The sequence below is a fragment of the Oncorhynchus masou genome, chromosome 23 (genome assembly GCF_036934945.1).
Source record: "Oncorhynchus masou masou isolate Uvic2021 chromosome 23, UVic_Omas_1.1, whole genome shotgun sequence".
Taxonomy (NCBI): Eukaryota; Metazoa; Chordata; class Actinopteri; order Salmoniformes; family Salmonidae; genus Oncorhynchus; species Oncorhynchus masou.
In genome coordinates, this window is record NC_088234.1 from 57,385,211 (window position 1) to 57,408,422 (window position 23,212).

At 41.2% G+C, this 23,212-nt stretch overlaps 1 protein-coding gene across 2 annotated transcripts in view; it reads right to left on the minus strand.

The window, feature by feature from the left end:
* The window catches only part of LOC135511106 (pro-neuregulin-3, membrane-bound isoform-like), a 430,704-nt gene that overhangs the window by 26,871 nt on the left and 380,621 nt on the right, over nt 1-23,212 (minus strand). Inside the window, exons 4-6 of one of the 2 annotated variants that reach the window (XM_064932644.1) lie at nt 20,812-20,835; nt 9,115-9,217; nt 7,773-7,899 (exon numbers count right to left, since the gene is read on the minus strand). In XM_064932644.1, the coding sequence (XP_064788716.1) occupies nt 7,773-7,899; nt 9,115-9,217; nt 20,812-20,835 (254 nt within the window). Of the gene's footprint in view, nt 1-7,772; nt 7,900-9,114; nt 9,218-20,811; nt 20,839-23,212 lie in introns of both variants that reach the window. The other variant, XM_064932643.1, reaches the window with a different exon arrangement.

Consider the following 23,212-nt stretch of genomic DNA (forward strand, 5'->3'; position numbering starts at 1 on the left):
CATGATCACTCTGGATGAACTGCAGAGATCTACAGCTGAGGTGGGAGACTCTGTCCATAGGACAACAATCAGTCGTATATTGCACAAATCTGGCCTTTATGGAAGTGGCAAGAAGAAAGCCATTTCTTAAAGATATCCATAAAAAGTGTTGTTTAAAGTTTGCCACAAACAACCTGGGAGACACAAAAAAAATATGGAAGAAGGTGCTCTGGTCAGATGAAACCAAAATTGAACTTTTTGGCAACAATGCAAAACGTTATGTTTGGCGTAAAAGCAACACAGCTCATCACAATGAACACCCCATCCCCACTGTCAAACATGGTGGTGGCAGCATCATGGTTTGGGCCTGCTTTTCTTCAGCAGGGACAGGGAAGATGGTTAACATTGATGGGAAGATGGATGGAGCCAAATACAGGACCATTCTGGAAGAAAACATGATGGAGTCTGCAAAAGACCTGAGACTGGGACGGAGATTTGTCTTCCAACAAGACAATGATCCAAAACATAAAGCAAAATCTACAATGGAATGGTTCAAAAATAAACATATCCAGTCAAAGTCCAGACCTGAATCCAATCGAGAATCTGTGGAAATAACTGAAAACTGCTGTTCACAAATGCTCTCCATCCAACCTCACTGAGCTCGAGCTGTTTTGCAAGGAGGAATGGGAAAGAAATTCAGTCTCTCGATGTGCAAAACTGATAGAGACATACCCCAAGCGACTTACAGCTGTAATCGCAGCAAAAAGTGGCGCTACAAAGTATTAACTTAAGGGGGCTGAATAATTTTGCACGCCCAACTTTTCAGTTTTTTATTTGTTAAAAAAGTTTGAAATATCCAATAAATGTCGTTCCACTTCATGATTGTGTCCCACTTGTTGTTGATTCTTGACAAAAAAATACAGTTTTATATCTTTATGTTTGAAGCCTGAAATGTGGCAAAAGGTCGCAAAGTTCAAAGGGGCCGTAAACTTTCGCAAGGCACTGTATATATACATTTTCACACTATGAGGTTGTAATAATACTGCAAAATTGTGAAAATGATGATAATGCCCTTTTAGTGTAGGAGCTGTTTGAAAAGACTGACTGAAATTACCGCCTGCTTTGGTGGGATGGAGTTTTGGCCTGTCTTGTGACATCAGCAGATGGTAAATTAGTTAATAGACCAATAAGAAAGAGAGTTACAAACCTCTCTGCCAATAAAAGCAAGCTTTCAGTTTTCCCCTCCCCAGTCAGACCAATCCCAGACAGTCCTAGCAAAATTATTGTTTGAGTAATTGCTCTTTGTTAATAAGTTATTCTTCTCTTTTTGACCATTTTAATGGAAAACAATCACAGTAAGGTACTTCATATTGATATTTAGATAAAAAACGTCTGCATTGGACCTTTAAAACAAATGACAATAGTATCGAGTTTAATCCAAAATCAACATAGTAATACTAGGATTCCGCAACAAGATATGTGTGTACTACATATGTGTACTACAGTCCTGCAAGGGTCAGATTTTTCTGGAGCCACACCCACCCCACGCGCGCCACATCAATTCCGAGCCCCACCCGATACTCGACATCAGGATAGACCCACCGCTTGGAATTGTTCCGAGAGCCGAACCGTTACATGTCATATTACATAAATGTATTTAATTGTTTTTTGACTCCAGAGTAATACACTTGATTTGTAATTATTATTATTAGTCTATTATTACTATTCCCCTTACCTGTATATACAGTATATATATATATTTTTTATTGATTCATTTTACCTTTATTTAACTAGGCAAGTCAGTTAAGAACAAATTCTTATTTACAAAGACGTACCTACCCCGGCCAAACCCGGACGACGCTGGGCCAATTGTGTGCCGCCCTATGGGACTCCCAATCACAGCCAGATGTGATGCAGCCTGGATTTGAACCAGGGACTGCAGTGACACCTCTTGCACTGAGATGGAGTGCCTTTGAATTAATGTAATAATTAACTGATAATTAGCTGCATTATCAAAAACAAATAGACTTCCGTGCTTGCAGGCTGTGTAACCATTTACCACGTTGTTGTCCTTACAAACTGGGGATTTCACTCATGGAGCACTTTTTTGACAATGGTAGTGTAGACTATTCCCTTATCATAACCTTTATTTTTGACTTTTCCAGTTAATGTTTTATTCAGATCCCCAAGCAGAAGTTACTCTTCCTGGGTTCCATGCAAAACATAAAACATGACATAATATATAGAACATCAATAGACAAGAACAGGTCAAGGACTGAACTTCGGTGCCTCCGCACATTGACTCTGTACCTATACCCCCTATATATCGTCTCGCTATTGTTATTTTACTGCTGCTGTTTAACTACTTGTTCCTTTTATTTCTTATTCATATATTTTTTTCACTGCATTGTTGGTTAGGGGCCTGTAAGTAAGCACTTCACTGTAAGGGTACACCTGCTGTATTCGGTGATTGTGACAAATACAATTTGATTTCATTTCATTTGATTTTGAACTTCACAAATTTAATAACAGAAAAAAAGGTCCTACTGACAGTTACACCCATTGCAGACAATTACCCACACATCAGTACATATACTGTACATGTGCCTAAGAGGTCATTAGGTCAGATAGGGGTGAGGCATTATGCTATAAAGTGTTGTTTTATTTGTTCTTAAAGCAACAATTTACAGTCTAAGGTGACACCAAGAAGTTTAGTCTCTACACTTGACATGTTTTACAATAGAGAAGTTTCCATTAAATAAAAGCCTCTGTTCTATTGGATAGATAGCCATGATATGGCAGAGGACGTAAAGCCATAACACATATGTTTTGTCAATAACAGATTATGGTCAATAATATCAAGGGCTGCACTGAAGTCTAACAATACGGCTCCCACAATCTTCTTATAATCAGTTTCTTTCAGCCAATAATAAATAATTTGTGTCAGTGCAGTACATGCTCATACGTGCCCTTCTCTATAAGCATGCTGAAAGTACTGTATGTCGTTAGTTTATTCACAGAGAAATAGCATTGTATCCGGTGAAACACCATTGTCTCTAGAAGTTTGCTAAGAGCCGTCAGTAAAGCTGATTGGTCGGCTGTTAGAACAAGTAAAGGGCACTTTACCATTCTTGGGTAGTGGAATGACTTTAACTTCACTCCAGGTCTGAGGACAATCACTTTTCTCCAGGCTCAAATTAAAGATATGACAAACAGGAGTGGCAATATAGTCTGCTACCATCCTCAGTAGCTTTCCATCTAAGTTGTCAATATGAGCTGGTTTCTCATTATTGATGAACAACAATTTCCCCACCCTTCCCACACTTACTTTACATAATTCAAAATTGCAATGTTTTTCTTTCCTCATTAGGTATTTTATTAATGATTATCATGGCTCACAGATTATTGTTGGCATTTAATTTCTAAATTTGTCCACTTTGCCAATGAAATAGTCATTAAAATAATTGCCAATATCAACCATTTTTTTAATGAATGAGCCTTCTGATTCAATGAAATATGGAGTTGAATTAGTCGTTCTGCCCATAATTTCATTTAAACTATTCCAAAGATTTTTTTCAATCATACTTTATATTATTTATTTTAGTTACTTTTTTGTTCAGATTAGTCCCTTAATTTCTCAATTTGCAGTAAGTCAGCCAGTCAGATGTGCAGCCAGATTTATTAGCCACTCCTTTTGCTTCATCTCTCACAACCATAGTTTTCCAATGCCTCATCAATCCATGGAGCCTTAACATTTTCACCAGTCAGTTTCTTAATGTATTTCAATAAATGCATCAAGTACTCCTCATTACACATCAGACAAACACATATTCTTCAACATAAGAATCGTTATGAAATGTTATGTATGATCTCTTATACACTATTTTAGGCAAACATTTGGAACTTTGCCTTTTCTTGATTTAGCCACTATATATTATGGTACCTACAGCCAATGGGTGTGGATACAGCTTTAGAACAAGGTACTGCAGTATTAGTAAAAATGTGATCAATACACATAGATGACATGGTTCCTGTGGTGTTTGTAAACATCCTGGTCGGGTAATAACCTCAACCAGAATACAGACACTGGTTACAGTGAGAAGCTTCCTCTTGAGCGGACAGGTTGATGAAAATGTGTCTATATTTAGGTCGCCCAGAAAATAGAGCTCTATGTTAACATCACATAGATTGTTAAGCATTTCAAACATATTATCCAGATATTGACTGTTAGCACTAGGTAGCCTATTGCAACACTCACAATAATAGGCTTGAGATGAGGCAGGTGAACCTGCAACCACAGCACGTCAACAACATTTGTCATGAGATCCTCTCCAAGCTTTACAGGAATATGGCTCTGAATATACAGTATATAGCAACACCTCCCCCATAGTTATTCCTGTCTCGTCTATATGTTATATCCCTGTATTGCTACTACTGTATCATCAAAGGAATTATCTAAGTGAGTCTCAGAGATGGTCAATATATGAATGTTATCTGATGTACACAAGTTATTGACTTCATTAACCTTATTTCTAAGGCTACGTATGAAGAATTTCATTTCAAAATGCTATATATCCATTTTCAGAAATGTTGCTGATTTGGCCATTAAAGACATTTTGAGAGAGATTAGTATGTTTTTCCACCCACTATGTAACCATGGCATGCGTTTGTTCAATGAAAGACATGTATTTGTATAACATCTTTCACGTGATGGTTTCATTTCAGAGAGACAAATAAACATGTTTTTTTTTTGCTAAATGTTATATATCTGCTTCCCTCTCAGATAAATAAGTAGTATTGCTGTTTTACACAGTAGTATTGCTTTAAAAAAAATCGCCTTTATTTAACCAGGTAGGCCAGTACAACTGCGACCTGGCCAAGATAAAGCAAAGCAGTGCCACAAAAACACCAGAGTTACACATGGGATAAACAAATGTACAGTCCATAACACAATATAAAAATGTGTATACAGTGTGTGCAAATGAAGTAAGGAGGTAAGGCAATAAATAGGCCAATAGTGGCGAAGTAATTACAATTTAGCAATTTCCACTGGAGTAATATATGTGCAGACGAGGATGTGCAAGTAGAAATACTGGTGTGCAAAAGAGCAGAAAACAAAAACAAATATGGGGATGAGGTAGGTAGTTGGTTGGATGGACTATTTACAGATGGGCTGTGTACAGCTGCAGCGATCGGTAAGCTGCTCTGACAGGTGACGCTTAAAGTTAGTGAGGGAGATATAAGTCTCCAACATCAGTGATCTTTGCAATTTGTTTCAGTCATTGGCAGCAGAGAACTGGAAGGAAAGGTGGCCAAATTAGGTGTTGACCTTGGGGAGGACCAGTGAAATATACCTTCTGGAGCACGTGCTACGGGTGGGTGTTGCTTCGGTGACCAGTGAGCTGAGATAAGGCGGAGCTTAACCTAGCAAAGACCTATAGACGAATGTGTAGCAAGGACCAGCCAACGAGAGCATACAGGTCGCAGTGGTGGGTAGTATATGGGGCTTTGGTGACAAAACGGATGGCACTGTGATAGACTGCATCCACTTTGCTGAGTAGAGTGTTGGAGGCTATTTTGTAAATGACATCGCCAATGTCAAGGATCGGTAATTAAAAACATACATTTTTTTATGTACAAATTATGTACAAATGATTTATTTGTGATATCAATATAAAACATCATAAAAAAATCTATACAACAATGTGAGATCTGTATGTAAAACATTTACATTTGACATTTTAGTCATTTAGCAGATTCTCTTATCCAGAGTGACTTACAGTAAGTGCATTCATCTTAAGATAGCTAGGTGAGACAACAACATATCATAGTCAAACATTCCATTCCAGTGAAGCTATGGATATACTGTATAGTGTTTTGCTAAAAAAACTAATCTAAAATCTATGAATAAAATTTCTGAAAACAGTAATATTTTACACACACATGAAGATACCCATAAGCATAGCTACAGAGGAAGATGTTTTGGGGGTGGGGCGCACACATTTTAATTGTTTTGTCCGTGCTACAGATGGCTGTCTTAACTAGTAGGCCCAGTGCACACATTTTTGTGGAAATAAATACATTATTATAATGTTTTTATTATTCAGGGGGTGCTGCAGTACCCACAACACCACTATGCCCATAAGCAAACATTTCTGTTGGAAAAAACACAAACATGAAAAATTGGTATATTGTTTTGGAAATAAACTTTTCATATATCAATATGGGCTATCTTTAGCCCTTTTCTGGGTAGCTTACCAGAGATAATAATATTGAATAAAGCAAGAAAAGTGTGTGTGTGTGTGTGTGTGTGTGTGTGTGTGTGTGTGTGTGTGTGTGTGTGTGTGTGTGTGTGTGTGTGTGTGTGTGTGTGTGTGTGTGTGTGTGTGTGTGTGTGTGTGTGTGTGTGATGCAGGGCTGGAGTTAGTCTCTCACCCCTTCCAGGCTTTTGGGTGGGTGGGTGGACAATGAGCCTGTTGTAGCGGATGTCCCCACGCTGTCTGGCAGCCTTCATGACTGGGATCAGTTATTTTCACCTCTGGCACACAGCTTCAGAGAAGTCCTCATTGAGGAAGATGTTGGTTCCTCTCAGGTTCTTGGCTCTCTCTAGAATGGCCACCTTGTTCTGAAACCTCAGGAACTTTACCACTATTGACCTGGGTCTGTCACCTGGGCTGCTCAATCAACGTTAGCCATTTTTGCATGAGCTAGGCTATCCAGAGAAAGTAAACTTGGCCCATGAGGATATTCTAACGTGGGGAGTGGGAACATAAGCTCTGCGCATGGACAAATTAGAACATTTTAGCACCACACAAATAAGGGACAGTTCCGGGCTCCACTTACTCTCATTGCGTGTGTGTTCTGACAGCTTTATGTCTGCCTCGCCGCTCACAGAATGGAATTCACAACACAATGCAAACCAACAAGCTCCTGGGTTATTTAGAAGTGTATTATCTGGATTTAAATTGTTTCCAACTTACAATGTAATTGTTCTGAACCGCGACCCGACCCACGGGTGGAAAAAATGTTTACATTCTACCCGGCAGCTGATTCTATTGCTGCTCACCCGCGAGGAACCGTGGGTATCCGACCCAATGCAGGACGCTAATGTGTGCTGGCTACATTGGTGCAATGACTCGTATCACATTAAAACAATGACTTTATAACTAGCTGCAGTGGTGTGTGTTACCCTCACATCCCTATCCCTCCCTGGTGCACAGGCACTAACTTTGACTGACATTCAAATGAATGCGGTGTTTGCCATGCAAACAGCTCAGATAGGCAGTGTCTGAGATAGATCTGTCGTCAGAGGCTATTGAGCATATGATGAATACAACAATAACCAGCCCGGGGTCCCAAATGACTGAGCAGTGTTCTCTCAAAGACTTCTGTGCTAACAGCGTTAACTCTGAACAGTTCAGTTCGGGTGGATGGGGGCGGCATAGGACAGGCAGTTGTTTATCATGCCAATCTCCAAAGGAGGCTGATTGGTGCTGCACCCATGAGCGAACAACATATCTCCAACAGCTCTGCATGACAAAGACATTATACATAAATGGGAAAGGAAAGGGAAAGGGGGATACCTGAATGCACTCAACTGAAATGTGTCTTCCGCATTTAACCCAACCCCTCTGAATCAGAGAGTTGTGGGGGACTGCCATAATCGACATCCATGTCTTTGGAACAGTGGAATGGTTATGAGATGTAAGCCAACAGCATGATCAGTCACCCTAGATACATGTCTTTAGAGTGAAGGATGCAGAGGAAGGGGACAATCCACCCAGTATACTCACATTCTGCAGCTGCAGGCCCGTGTTAGGCCTCAGGCCGGGTTTGGACTCCAGGGCAGAGGCATTGGCGCTGTAGTTCTTCAGGCTGCGGCTCTCTTTCAAGTGGGCCTGGAGTTTTTCCCTGCGTCTCCTGGGGGGGAGTACATGCGCATGGCATGTTAACTAAACCACAGCATTGCCTTGACCTTTAACCCTTAGACCCCACTCTGTACCTCTCTACCCCTAGTTGTTGTAGCGAGGAAGTGTATACTGAGGGGCTCTGATGGAGCTGATATGTTCATGTGCTCTAACTCCATTTTAGATTAATTCCAAATGGCTCTAGATCATGGTTTGATCCGATTATCTTGTTGTCAGACTGCTCATTCACTCACATCGTTGTATTACAGACCCTATGAAATTACAATGCATTTATCACAGGGCTGTCTGCTCCTTATACCCTGAATGACAGTTTTCCATCACAGCTTGGATGTTTGATCCAGCATTCTGGATGAATATATAAAGGATATACATTATAGACAGGTGCTTTCAGGCGTAAACAGAATGTACAACATGCGTATAAAAGTCATGTGTGTAGGGCCCATACCGATACAATAAAACAAACTGCCAAGAGCTATCCTAATGCAAATAAGTATGCAAATGTATTAAATGGAAATAAATAAAAAATGAATCTTCATATTTATTATCTCCAGCACCACCTCAACATCAACATATGTGAAAATGCCGCGTTTCTAGGTTTTGTATAAAAAAAAAATAGAGGAAGATACGTGTTTCCAAAACATCATCAACCATTAGTAGGCAATTCCTTCTCATAATTGATTAAAATCACAATGCACACTGATGATGTCGTTTGAAACACCTTTTTTCCACAAAACATAGAAACACGCCATTTTCACATACAGTGTATGTTGATGTTGGAGTGGTGCTGGAGATGATGAATATGAAGTTACACATTTTCCCTTTAATGTTATTTGGAGGGATACAACTGTGAATCCGTATTCTTACAGTAGGCTAGAGGTGTAGGATCTTAATTTGACCAGTTTCTCACTGCAGGAATATTATCCTGTAGCATAAGGAAATGTGAATTATTGTGTGGAATATAATTAATGATTGCTACATTTTATTGTTAGAAATTGCAAACTTTTAAAGAATTTTTAAGCCTTGAATGCACTAGAAGTTAGACATTTCCTGCATCAACAGGGTGATAAAATGAAGATCCTTCACCTGTATTTGACACGGAGTGTCAGCTGAAACTAGATCAATAGCCAATTGCCTGTGGTGTGTTCTATTGGTTTAGGTGTAGGAACTGAACTGAGATCAGATCCTCTGGGTGATCATGTCCACTCACTTGTTCCGACAGTAGAGAGCCATACAGAGCGTGCCCAGAACACTTATCCCCACGGCGATGCAGGTGATTGACAGCACTTGTCTCTTGTACACCTCCTTGCTCTCTGTTGAAATGAAGAGAAGCGGAAGAGCTGACATTGACGGAGGAACAAAGAGCAAAAATAGGAAAATCCAAGGACTGGGAAAGAAGTTAGTGTCCACAGAGACGCTCCCATAACCAATGTTAAACAGAGAAATCTCCAAGGAGAGGACCACAGAAAATAAAACATTGCCCTTAACTCACTGTAATAATAATGTTCATGTCTAATTTTCACATGCCATTTGTAAAACCAAACAACCCCCCAGTTAGTCTTAACAACACTGTCATATCATCAGCCCCATTGGATGCAAAGCCTTGTCATAGATGCTAGTTGTAATGCAGCCGTGTCTGAAAACAGAAGATAAGAGTTATAGTTGTAATGGTCACCATTAAGGGTGACAAATGGCAGCTGTCTCTTTTCATATGAAAAAGTAAATTATAGTTGCCTTCAAAGGAATTAATAGGCAATCAATCAGATTATATTTGGTACAGCAGACCTTGAGGAGAACGACCATACAAATCCCCACAAAATAGGGGCAAATTGTATCCATGCAACAGACAAATGGTTAAATCATTTTGACCAATATGGTGTACATGGGTTGAAGGACAAAAAAGTTTGATATGCACATGTCTAACATGATTATGAGGCAAGGCAATGAGGAATATTGTACATACATGTATTGCAATTTCTATTTAAAATCAGTATTTATGGAAGTGTTGGTCCCATCTTCCAAAATGTTCTACCCAGGTAGCCCTATAGTCTTGTGCTGTCTGGGCCAAAAAGAACAGGAGAGCCCCAGGCTTTTGTAGCCAACTGTAGAACACACCAAATATGGCCCAGTAATTCATTCATTTACTTTATCTTATCAAAATCAATATTGAAGCCAAAACACTTGAGAGCTGGGCTAATTAACCTGCCTCCCTCCCACCAGTAGTTTCAAGGGGCAGTATTTCTGTTTTGATGTATCTAATCAGCCTGAGTCATCACATAACCTTGTTTACTGTAATTATGAGAAGAGAGGAACCTTGTGGGAGACGTAGGAAAGTGGCACTTGCAATCCCATGACAGCTAACCCTGCATGTCACTCCCAGTGATGCCTCACATGCTACAAAACAACCTCACTGTTAATAGAATACCACAGTATGATTCATAATACCCATAAAACCTAGCGTTCAAACAAGGAAATGGTTCCAATCATTTTCCAACATTCATTATTCCCATATGGGGATTTTAGAAACACTTAAAATAAGGGCTGTGTTTCGTGTAGGCTTACCCTGGTGTGATGTTTTGATAACTGTGTAAATATCTCTAAGACAAGGTGTCTTTATCAATATATTCACCAGTATTTATCCCCCCAAAATGAAATTCTCTTTAGCTGATAATGTGGCTATTATAAATAACTACAAATGCCATGATGATATGGACGAGACTGCCGAATCGAGGCAAAGGTAAGAATCTCTGGATTAACTATCAAATGTCAGCAAAGTGTAGAAATTAATAAAATGGCTAAATGTCTTTAAATGGACAATTCTGTGAACTTTCTTGTGCAAGTTTTAAATTGACACAATACGTGTAAGCAAAGGTGTCAGCTAGAGATGATGTGCAGGAGCTTGCAGGGATTTGTAGTTTTGCATGATGCAAATTTTCAAATCTGAGAGTAAATAGAGCCAAATATATTGATAAGTCACCTTGTCCGAGAGAGATTTACATGGTTGTCAAAACGTCACGCCAGGGTAAACCTACACGAAACACAGACCTTATTTGAAGTATTTCTAAAATCCCCCCTGGGAAGCATGAATGGTGAAAAACGTTTGGAACCATTTTCCTGTTTGATCGCTAGGTTTTATGGGTATTATAACACCTCCACTGTGGTGCTGTATGGAATATTTTAGTCCATACAGCTGAATCTTCTGTGCCCACAACCTCCCTGCAGAGTACCATGATGATACACTAATGGGAAAAGGTTTTACTCTGTTCCTCTGATGCACGTCATAAATGCTGTATACAAGCCCCGTTTGGAGGTAATTAACAATGTGTTGTCAAGGTCAAGGGCGGCCTACAGTACATGAAGATGTAGCCACAGTAAACGAATCCCTGTGCTCTGGTTCACTGATTCAGAATCAGCTCTGGTTCTGAATAAATCATATGACCTAAATTACAAATATGATGTGTATTTGTAAGGGTACAAGGTCATATATTTTTTCTTTCCTTTTGAAATAACAAATTAACAGGACAATTGTTTAACCATGCAGCAATGATTACATTACGTAAGAGTGACAAGAAGTACATGTGATATAGTCACCTTCCTAATAATGAGTTGCACCCCCTCTTGCCCTCAGAACAGTCTCAATTCGTCAGGGCATGGACTCTACAAGGTGTCGAAAGCGTTCCACAGGGATGCTGGCCCTTGTTGACTCCAATGAATCTGCACATTCTCACTGCATAAAAGTTGCAGATTAGGACCAGTGCGCGGAGGAGTGCTTGTGTCTGTGTCTGTGTCAGTGTCTTTGTCCTCAACTTGCAGTGGGCAGCTAAGTGTGCTGTCACTCAGTCAGAATGCGCAGAATAGACCCCAAATGGAAACTGTTGTGTGAAAAACCCAGCAGCTTTGCAGTTCTTGACACACTCAAACCGGTGCACCTGGCACCTACAACAAAACCCAGTTCAAAGGCACTTAAATATTTTGTCTTGTCCGTTCACCCTCTGAATGGCACAATCCATGTCTCAATTGTCTCAAGGATTAAGAATCCTTCTTTAACCTGCCTCTTCCCCCCCATCTACACTGATTGAAATTGGATTTAACCAGTGACATCAATAAGGGATCACAGCTTTCACCTGATCAGTCTATGTCATGGATAGAGCAGGCGTTCCTAATGATTTGTTCACTCAGTGTATATATACATAAAAGTGTGTGAAAAACTGCTCTTTGAAAATCTCATTCCAAAATCATGGGCATTAAGCTGGAGTTGGTCTCCCCTTTGCTGCAACAACAGCCTCCATTCATCTGGGAAGGCTTTCCACTCGAAGTTGGAACGTTGCTGCGGGGACTTCCTTCCATTCAGCCACAAGAGCATTAGTGAGGTGGGGCACTGATGTTGGCAGATTAGGCCTGGCTCACATTCGGCATTCCAATTCATCCCAAAGGTGTTCGAAGGGGTTGAGATCAGGGCTCTGTGCTGGCCAGTCAAGTTCTTCTACACCAATTTCAACAAACCATTTCTGTATGGACCTCACTTTGTGCATGGGGGCAATGTCATGCTGAAACTGCTGCCTTCCCCAAACTGCTGCCACAAAGTTGGAAGCACAGAATCGTCTAGAAAGCCATTGTGTGTTGTAGTGTTAAGATTTCCGTTCACTGGAACTAAGGAGCCTGAACCATGAAAAAACAAATTATTCCTCCTCCACCAAACCTTACAGTTGGCACTATGCATTGGAGCAGGTAGTGTTCCCCTGGCTTCAGCCAAACACAGATTTGTCCGTCGGACTGCCAGATGGAGAAGCGTGATTCATCATGCCAGAGAACGCATTTCCCCTGCTCTAGAGTACAATGGAGGCAAACTTTACACCACTAGCATGTGGTAGGGTGCATCCTGAAAACTCAGATTCTGTTATACGATACATAACATTATTATAATATGAATATTTTACTTTTCCTCTGTGGTTGATATCATATCACATATGATTAGGAAATGTCAGGAACCCATACTTTCTGCTGAAACTAATCACAAAGCCTAAGCCCTTTAATCACATAGCTTAGACCTATATGTTTGGAAATAAATCAATATATGAGAAACATAGTACAACATTGATATTACAAACATTATTCTACTAATAACATGCAACTATGCTGGAATAAATATGTAGCTAACAACGATAAATAATTCCTTAAGTAGGGGCATGAATATGAACGGTAGTATTTGTATCTGTGTCAATTCTCTCCACTGTGTCTAACACCCTTCCCTATGACTGTGAAACAGTGATGTGTTTCACACATGGAAATAAGAGAGAAACCCAAAGCAGTTTAATCACAGAGCCCCTGCTGTTCCTAGTTCCAGTTGACAGACAGCAAACTTCTCCCCCTTGCCATTAAAGGACTTGAGACAACAGGAAGAACAGAAAAGCTAACACATGCCGACATGTGTAAGCACTCACATCATTGCCACTCCATTGTTTCTTTGACCTGCGTGCATGAACAGAACTGTCCAGAAGTCATTGCTATTTACTGTATGTTTTCCACTCAGTGAAGCCTCCTGTGGTCATGCCGTGTCAGTTAAACAGGGATGGGGACTTTGGCTTTTGATGGCATCAACTCCTCCTTCTTGTAGATAACTTTCTTTAACTGGATAATGACAGAGGAGACTGACATTTCACTCTCACTCCATGAGTCACATCAAAGAATCCAACCCCACTCAACACACACACACACACACACACACACACACACACACACACACACACACACACACACACACACACACACACACACACACACACACACACACACACACACACACACACACACACACACACACACACACACACACACACACAGAGCTTCTTTTTGCGGAGAGCATTTGACTTGCAAGTGTAGTGTGAGTGATTGTAATCAAAGTTACAATAGCAGAGCTGTAGGAGCCAGGTTATCTCTCCTTGTCCCCTGTGTCCATTTTGAACCTGTGCCTCAGAGGGCAACATGACATTTCCTTCACAGTTATCATTTTGAGCCCCATACGCATGGCAGGGATCAAGCAAACAAACAAACCAAGCAAACAGAGTAAAAGGCACAATGAAGCAATCTGTCACTTCTTCACTCCTTGTCACTGCCAGTTGGAATCCGTGGCGCACAGTGGATGTAGGTAGCAGTCTGCTGTGGGAATGGCCTCCATTGGCATGCAAATGATTTTTATTGCCCAACAAAATCAAAGATTATTACATTCCCCACCGACTGAGGGCCTGGAGTAGCAAACCTCCTTTACCTGTATGTAAGATCTCTCTCTTCCTCTCTCTCCTCCTTCTACTCCCACTACCCATCTCCTTCTGTTTCTCACTCCTGTTTCTCTGCATTCCTTTGTTTCTGTCCCATCGTCTGGTTCTTTCCTCATTCTAGCTTTTCTCTCTCTCAATTCTATTCAAAAGGCTTTATTGGCATGGGAAACATATGCTTACATTGCCAAGGCAAGTGGAATAGATCATAAACAAAAGTGAAATAAACAATAAAAAACCAACAGTAAACAAACGAATAGAGACATTTAAAATATATATCTCTCTCTCCTCTCTCTCTCCTTCTCTCTCTCTCTTTCTGTCTCTCTCTCTCTCTCTTACTGCAATCTCTCCATCCTCCTCAGTCTCTCTGGCTCTTCTGGTAAAATGCTGTTTGTGGTGTCTTCCCTTGTGACCCACTACAAATGGTTGATTTCACAGGGTTTACCCAGAGGAATTAGAGAGCTGTCTGATCTTCCTGCCTCAGGTGAACTGCATAACATTGAAGTGGACTAAATTAGAGAGGAAAATTCTAACGAAGCTCTACCAGATTAGAACATTTTGTTCTTTGCTGATTAACACTGGTCGGTGATCCTTATTTAACAAGGACACCACATATGAGACAATCAGCACAATGAGCTAAAAACACTTTCTTTAATGCAGTCACACATATTTTTCACATTCTGTTACGTTATAGCCTAATTCTAAAATGGATTAAATCAATTTCCCTTCATCAATCTACACACAATACCACATCATGACAAAGCAAAAAACAACAACAGTTTTTTAGATATTTATAAAAAATGTAAAATGTATTTACATCAGTATTCAGACCTTTTGCTATGAGACCTGAAATTGAGCTCAGGTACACCTCGTTTCCATTGATCATCCTTGAGATGTTTCCACAACTTGACTGGAGCCCACCTGTGGTAAATTCTGTTAATTGGACATGATTTGTCTATATAAGTTCCCACAGCTGACAGTGCATGTCAGAGCAAAAACCAAGCCACGAGGTCGAAGGAATAGTCCGAGGAACTTCGAGACAGGATTTCATAGTGGCACAGAGCTCGGGAAGGGTACAAAAAATTCCTCAGGGTTGAAGGTCACCAAGAACATAGTGGTATCCATCATTTTAAATGAAAGAAGTTTGGAGCCACCAAGAATCCTAAAACCTACAGTTGGCCGCCCAGCCAAACTGAGCAATCGGGGGAGAAGTGCCTTGGTCAAGGAGGTGACCAAGAACCCGATGAAAAGATTAAATGTAATTTTAGCTTCCAAATTAGAGAATTGGGTTTTCATAAGGTAAAAGCTCTGCTCACTCAGTGGACCCACCCTTGTGAAGAGACATTGGTTATAAACTATGAAACACAGACCTTCTCTCCCCTCCTATATAAAGCCCTTGACGAAAATGTAACTGTGTGTTCTGAGGACGAGAAGACGACAGTCCCCACGTTGAAAGGGCTCAGATAATAACCTAATAAAATTTGCATAAAGTTTAGACGTGAAGATGACGATCAACACGCCGAAAGGATGTATTTTGACTATACCAGCCAGAATATAGCATGAGCTAAAAGTATGGCTTGGTATGACAACTTGGTATGAACTTTGAACTCTTATTCACTCCAGAAGTGATACCTCCTAGCCATTGAGTTAGCAGCGGCCGCTGTAAACGTGGGCTAGGAAAGGATGGACGACGTATCCAGTCTATCACACAACGACGATACTGCAACGTATTCAGTTTACCACCAGAGACACTCTTCAAAGGACAAGGAAGATCTCTGTTGGGCAACACGGCCTTCCATCTACAACCAACCTATTGAAGCACAGCTCAGAGTAAATATTTATTGCATTTTCCTTTTCCAAATGGGCGGTTATTTAAAATGCATAAGATCCTGTATTTACGATAGCATAGCTTCTTCCTTTGTTCTTCAGTCTTCCCGCTCTTTCATTAAAGCCCAACCCCCTTTCTTTGTGTAATCAACTGTCATACAGGTTCCATCCATCAGGGACGTTTTCTTGAAGGAGATAATTAGTTATCAATGTATGATGCATTCTGTGTTTATGTAATGCTGTGTGATTATTTAGGTATTTAGTAAATAAATAATTAAACCAAAGTTTGTATTGCTGATTCAACTTGTTAGCCAGGGTTCGTGAAGATAACCAAGAATGTACAACTTTCAGATGAGACCAAACAAGGTGACGATTAAATATTGACTGCTATTGATGTAAAAGATTACTCGGTCTTTAAGAGTTTATTTGGAAGATAACAGCTCTATAAACATTATTTCAAGGTGCCCCGACTTTCTAGTTAATTATTTACCTGATTAGCTTAGTCAGGTAATATTAATTACAGAGAAATTATTTTATAGAATAGCATGTCATATCACTTAATCCGGCATAGCCAAAGACACGACAGACTATAAAGTAACTAAATGTGGAAAAAGTCAAAAAGTCTGACTTTCCAAACGCATTGTAAATAGCTGCCAGATACATGCTCCCCTCTTAAGAAGGACATGGGCAAAATGAAATGTTGCTGCTGTCTCATTTTATCCCCCCCCCCCCTTTTATTTAGGGGGTGTGATCAGCTTTAATATTGCCGGTAGATTGTTGCTTTCATCATTGTAATTGCCTGCATCATTTCCAAAACCCATTTATATATATTTTGAAAAGATAAATATATATAACTATATATACTACTGTTCAAAATTTTGGGGACACTTAGAAATGTCCATGTTTTTGAAAGAAAAGCTTTTTTTTTTTTTTTGTCCATTAAATTAACATCAAATTGATCAAAAATACAGTGTAGACAATGTTGTAAATGACTATTACAGCTGGAAATGGTAGATGTTTTTATGGAATATATCCATAGCTGTACCGAGGCCCATTATCAGCAACCATCACTCCTGTGTTCCAATGGCACGTTGTGTTAGCTAATCCAAGTTTATAATTTTAAAAGGCTAATTGTTCATAGAAAACCCATTTGCAATTATGTTAGCACAGCTGAAAAGTGTTGTTCTGATTAAAGAAGCAATAAAACTGGCCTTTTTTAGACTTGTTGAGTATCTGGAGTATCAGCATTTCTGGGTTCGATTTCAGGCTCAAAATGACGAGAAACAAATAATTTTCTTCTGAAACTCATCAGTCTATTCTTGTTCTGAGAAATGAAAGCTATTCCATGCAAGAAATTGCCAAGAAACTGAAGATCTCGTACAACGTTGTGTGCTACTCCCTTCACAGAACAGCACAAACTGGCTCTAACCAGAATAGAAAGAGGAGTGGGATGCCCCAGGGGCACAACTGAGAAAGAGGACAAGTACATTAGAGTGTCTAGTTCGAGAAACAGACACCTCACAAGTCCTCAACTGGCATCTTCATTACATAGTACCAGCAAAACACCAGTCTCAACATCAACCGTGAAGAGGCGACTCCGGGATGCTGGCCTTCTACAGCAACACAATGGCCTCCATCATTCTTAAATGGAAGAAGTTTGGAAACACTAAGACTCTTCCTATAGATGGCCGCCCGGCCAAACTGAGCAATCGGGAGAGAAGGGCTCTTGTCAGGGAGATGCCCAAGAACCTGATGGTCACTCTGACAGAGCTCCAGAGTTCCTCTGTGGAGCTCTGTGCAGAAAGTTTTTGGTACCCTTCCCCAGATCTGTGCCTCGACACAATCCTGTCTCTGAGCCCTACGGACCATTCCTTCAAAACAAATGTCATTAGTCACATACACATGGTTAGCAGATGTTAATGCTAGTGTAGCGAAATGCTTGTGCTTCTAGTTCCGACCATGCAGTAATATCTAACAAGTAATCGTACAATTTCACAACAACTACCTTATATACACAAGTGTAAAGGAATGAATAAGAATATGTACATATCAATATATGGATGAGCGATGGCGGAATGGCATAGGCAAGATGCAGTAGATAGTGTAGAGTACAGTATATACATATGAGATGAGTAATGTAGGGTATATAAACCTTATATAAAGCGGCATTGTTTAAAGTGACTAGTGATACATTTATAACATACCATTTTTTATTATTAAGTGACTAGAGATTTGAGTCAGTATGTTGGCAGCAGCCACTCAGTGTTAGTGATGGCTGTTTAACAGTCTGATGGCCTTGAGATAGAAGCTGTTTTTCAGTCTCTTGGTCCCAGCTTTGATGCACCTGTACTGACCTCGCCTTCTGGATTATAGAGGGGTGACCAGGCAGTGGCTCGGGTGGTTGTTGTCCTTGATGATCTTTTTGGCCTTCCTGTGACATCGGGTGGTGTAGGTGTCCTGGAGGGCAGGTAATTTGCCCCCGGTGATGCGTTGTGCAGACCTCACTACACTCTGGATAGCCTTATGGTTGTGGGTGAGCAGTTGCCGTACCAGGCGGTGATACAGCCCGACAGCATGCTCTCGATTGTGCATCTGTAAAAGTTATTGAGTGTTTTGGTGACAAGCTAAATTTCTTCAGCACCTTGAGGTTGAAGAGGCGCTGCTGCACTTTCTTCACCACGCTGTTTGTGTGGGTGGACCAATTCAGTTTGTCCGTGATGTGTACGCAGAGGAACTTAAAACTTAAAACTCCCTCTGCTGTTTCCTGAAGTCCACGATCATCTCCTTTGTTTTTTTGACATTTATTGTGAGGTTATTTTCCTGACACCACACTCCGAGGGCCCTCACCTCCTCCCTGTAGGCCGTCTCGTTGTTGTTGGTTGACGTTGAGTGTGAGGTTATTTTCCTGACACCACACTCCGAGGGCCCTCACCTCCTCCCTGTAGGCCGTCTCGTCGTTGTTGGTTGACGTTGAGTGTGAGGTTATTTTCCTGAGACCACATTCCGAGGGCCCTCACCTCCTCCCTGTAGGCCGTCTCGTCGTTGTTGGTTGACGTTGAGTGTGAGGTTATTTTCCTGACACCACATTCCGAGGGCCCTCACCTCCTCCCTGTAGGCCGTCTCGTCGTTGTTGGTTGACGTTGAGTGTGAGGTTATTTTCCTGACACCACATTCCGAGGGCCCTCACCTCCTCCCTGTAGGCCGTCTCGTCGTTGTTGGTTGACGTTGAGTGTGAGGTTATTTTCCTGACACCACATTCCGAGGGCCCTCACCTCCTCCCTGTAGGCCGTCTCGTCGTTGTTGGTTGACGTTGAGTGTGAGGTTATTTTCCTGACACCACATTCCGAGGGCCCTCACCTCCTCCCTGTAGGCCGTCTCGTCGTTGTTGGTTGACGTTGAGTGTGAGGTTATTTTCCTGACACCACATTCCGAGGGCCCTCACCTCCTCCCTGTAGGCCGTCTCGTCGTTGTTGGTTGACGTTGAGTGTGAGGTTATTTTCCTGACACCACATTCCGAGGGCCCTCACCTCCTCCCTGTAGGCCGTCTCGTCGTTGTTGGTAATCAAGCCTACCACTGTAGTGTCGTTTGCAAACTTGATGATTGAGTTGGAGGCGTGCATGGCCATGTAGTCATGGGTGAACAGGGAGTACAGGAGAGGGCTGAGAACGCAACTTCAAACTCATGTCTTGGCTTTTGCTCTGACATGCACTGTCAACTGTGGGACCTTATATAGACAGATGTGTGCCTTTTCAAATTATATCCAATCAATTGAATTTACCACAGGTGGACTCCAATGAAGTTCTATAAATATCTCAAGGACGATCAATGGAAACAGGATATACCTGAGCTCAATTTCGAGTCACATAGCAAATGGTCTTAATACTTATGTAATTAAGATATTTGCAAACATTTCTAAAAGCCTGTTTTTCTTTGTCATTATTGGTTATTGTGTGTAGATTGATGAGGATATAAACAAATATTTTTTTAAATTTGGAATAAAACTGTAATGTAACAAAATGTGGAAATGGAAAGCGGTCTGAATACTTTCCGAATGCACTGTATATACACTGATACAGATGTTATGGTTCATCCATACTTCGTTGGGCAGATACCTCTATTTCCCAGGTATCTATGGTCTTCTGAGTACACCAGCTGTGTTTATATGAAGGAGAGTCATTAACAATGTCTCACAGTACAATGTCATTAACTACAGCTCTTTTGCCCATGATTTACACCAATGCCAAATGGAGAAAGGCTGGCAGAATGGGGATGTGCTCTCCCGTCAAGACCCCACAGACACACGTACAGGCAGTGCCAGTGTGCAAGGATGCTGTTAGTTACCGTGCCAACAGTATTAAATCTCCCTCACTGTCTCCTGCCTCTCTGTTCTCTGCTGTTTCCAAGGAGACTGGAACATTAGTATTCTAAGGGGGAACTTCAGAGCGAGAGAGGGAGAGGGAGAAGGAGAGGGAGAGGGAGAGGGAGAAGGAGAGGGAGAGGGAGAGGGAGAGGTGAAGGGGAGTTGCCATAGCCCTCTGTGTGAAGGACTTTGAGAAAATTGCTCTCCTCTAAATTGCATTACATACATTATGGGATAGTGAAAAGTTCTCATCGAAACAAACAAAATGTATAGTTATGTATAAAATAGAAATATGATATATAATTAAAAAGGTGGAAAACAAACAAACGTGAAAGGTATGCAAGCCATATAAGTACGGTTCATAAACATTACGAACGTAGTGGGTGCACAACTTGATTTCAGAACACATGACTCATAGCAGTGTGAAAAAGGAAGAAGCTTTCTTACCCATAAACTCAATGCCCAAGTGATCTGCTGTTCCAGTGAGGAGAGGAGAGACGACATGGACAACAGGGGAGGGAGGGAGAGAGAGAGAGAAAGCTATTAGAAACAGTTGCACGTTAGCATCCTGCCACAGCATAAAGTAGCATTGTCTATGACTTGTTGTTTTATGTAAGGAAGATCCAATAACCCCCTGTATTCACGTCACATAGCGTCAGTAGACACATGCTCTGGGCATAATCCAAGATGACACAGAGTAGACTGCACCCATAGACTCCGTGACTTATTTCCCATGCTCGAAAAACGCACCATGAATTACAGGATTTCTAGTGTATATTACAATCCGTGAAAGATATCAGTGGTAGTGAGACATCCCGGCAGAAGACTTTTGCCTACATCTCAGTTTACAAAAAGTGGAAGTTGTTTCTGCAGTTTTGACTGTAGAGCTTCTTGGACACACACTTTCGTTGCCATGTATACAGGTTCCCTGAGAATCCATGCAGCACAAACATACTATTTACATTTATAAGGAAAATGTGTACATTTTATTGTAATTGTAATGCACATTTTAGTCTGTGTCATATAGTTTAAACTATGGTGGAAGAATCGTCATCACTTAGGACACTCGGGGGTAGCCCCAGAGAAACATATTGGTATACATGAATAAGTGGCTGAAACACTCCTAACACCAATGGCTTTGCCGCAGTGGAGATGTTATCTATCTCCTGAGCGTACTGTCAGAGGTAAGATTAATTACGCTGCATAGTGGAATACCAAGGCGTCTGGGAGATCTGAGCTTAATCTCATCATTTTAAAGAGCGATGTCATGGCATCATTTCTCAGTCAGCGATCCTGAGACCTCAGCCTCCCTTCTAGAGATCTCCCTTCAATACACAGTGATATGGAGAGTAACGCAACAGAATGAGTATTCTATGAAAACGCTGTTAATGTATTGCACCTGTGAATAGAGAGAAAAGGAAAGCTGTACTGCAGGCCTACCTGGATATGCTGTACTTTATATATATTTTTATTATAGTTATTCATGATGTCTTGTCATTGCCTTTCATCTTCAGATTCATTTTGAAAATAACAAATGTGTACAGCAACATCTATCTAAATCCAGAGGTGTGGCAGTAAGGCAACATCACAGCATAAAAGAGCATCACTAATTATAACGAGACAAGCTATTTAATATTGACAGCACAACCAGATGGCGTCCTGGTGCCGTTCACCCAGTTGGAACTGAACTCAGATCTGTAGAACATATTGTACCAATCTAAACCTAAAAATGGAACTCCTGTGTCTCATTGGTGCACTGCAACAGTGCGGGAAGGCCATAATATAAGAGTGATCCTACACATAGAATAGCAACACAAAGAAAAATAAAATCTATATTTTTCACTGGAGAGTCGTTGGCAGAACAAAAGTTCAATTTGTTATTCAGCTGGAGGTGACATTTGCGAATGCCATCTCCCCTGTACCAGTGTGGGCTGGCCGACGCAGAGCCCTAGGTAGAACAATATGGCAGTGTGTACATAGGTCAGGGGAGGCTGTTGAGGAGAGTACGACTCATAATAATGTCTGGAACGGAATAAATGGAATGGAATAGAACTCATGGAAACCATGTGTTTGATACCATTCTATTCACTCCATTCCAGCCATTATTATGAGCCGTCCTCCCCTCAGCAGCCTCCTCTGACATAGGTGGCTGCTCCCTGATGTCTCTGTGTGATTGTGGCCAGACGGAGAGGCAGGTGCAGCCAGTGGGGTACCTGTGACCTGCCGGTCATCCTACTTCCCTTCCACCCCACACCTCCCTGAAGAACACTCAACATGCCAACATAGCCCCTCCACCTGTCTGCAGGTAAATGCGTAAAGAGGCAAAAACTACTAAAATAGCCCAGAAAAGACCACAAAAAATGCAGTCTCCCTAAAGCTGCTCTCCCCGGAAAGAGCCCCTCGTGTCGGTTGGCTGACATGTTGTTGGTTTGCTGACATGTTGTCCCACGGTGCCTCTGCCGTTGCCTCGTTATTCATGGTATTGCCTCCACACCCACCAAGGTTTCAAAGGTAGTTGGTTAAGCCTATTCTGGAGCCTTATGTGAGACTTTGTGAGTCTTTGTGAGTTTGTGGTGAAAGAATGCTGACGCACATACCAGTATAGAGAGAAAGAAAAACATCCAGAAGTCACCAGTCTCTTTGAAAATGCAGTTCACTCTAACTGATGACTATAATTGTCCTTCAATGTCAATGGTTTCAATAGAAAGTCAGTCAGTCATTCTAACTGCAAGGCTTTTGTAAAGGCATTCTAAGTTCTTCACCTGAACTGCAGTAAAAAAAAGGGGAAAAAAGACCTTCTCAGAGACTACACTTCTGGTCGGCTTACATGTTGTCCCATGATCATGTC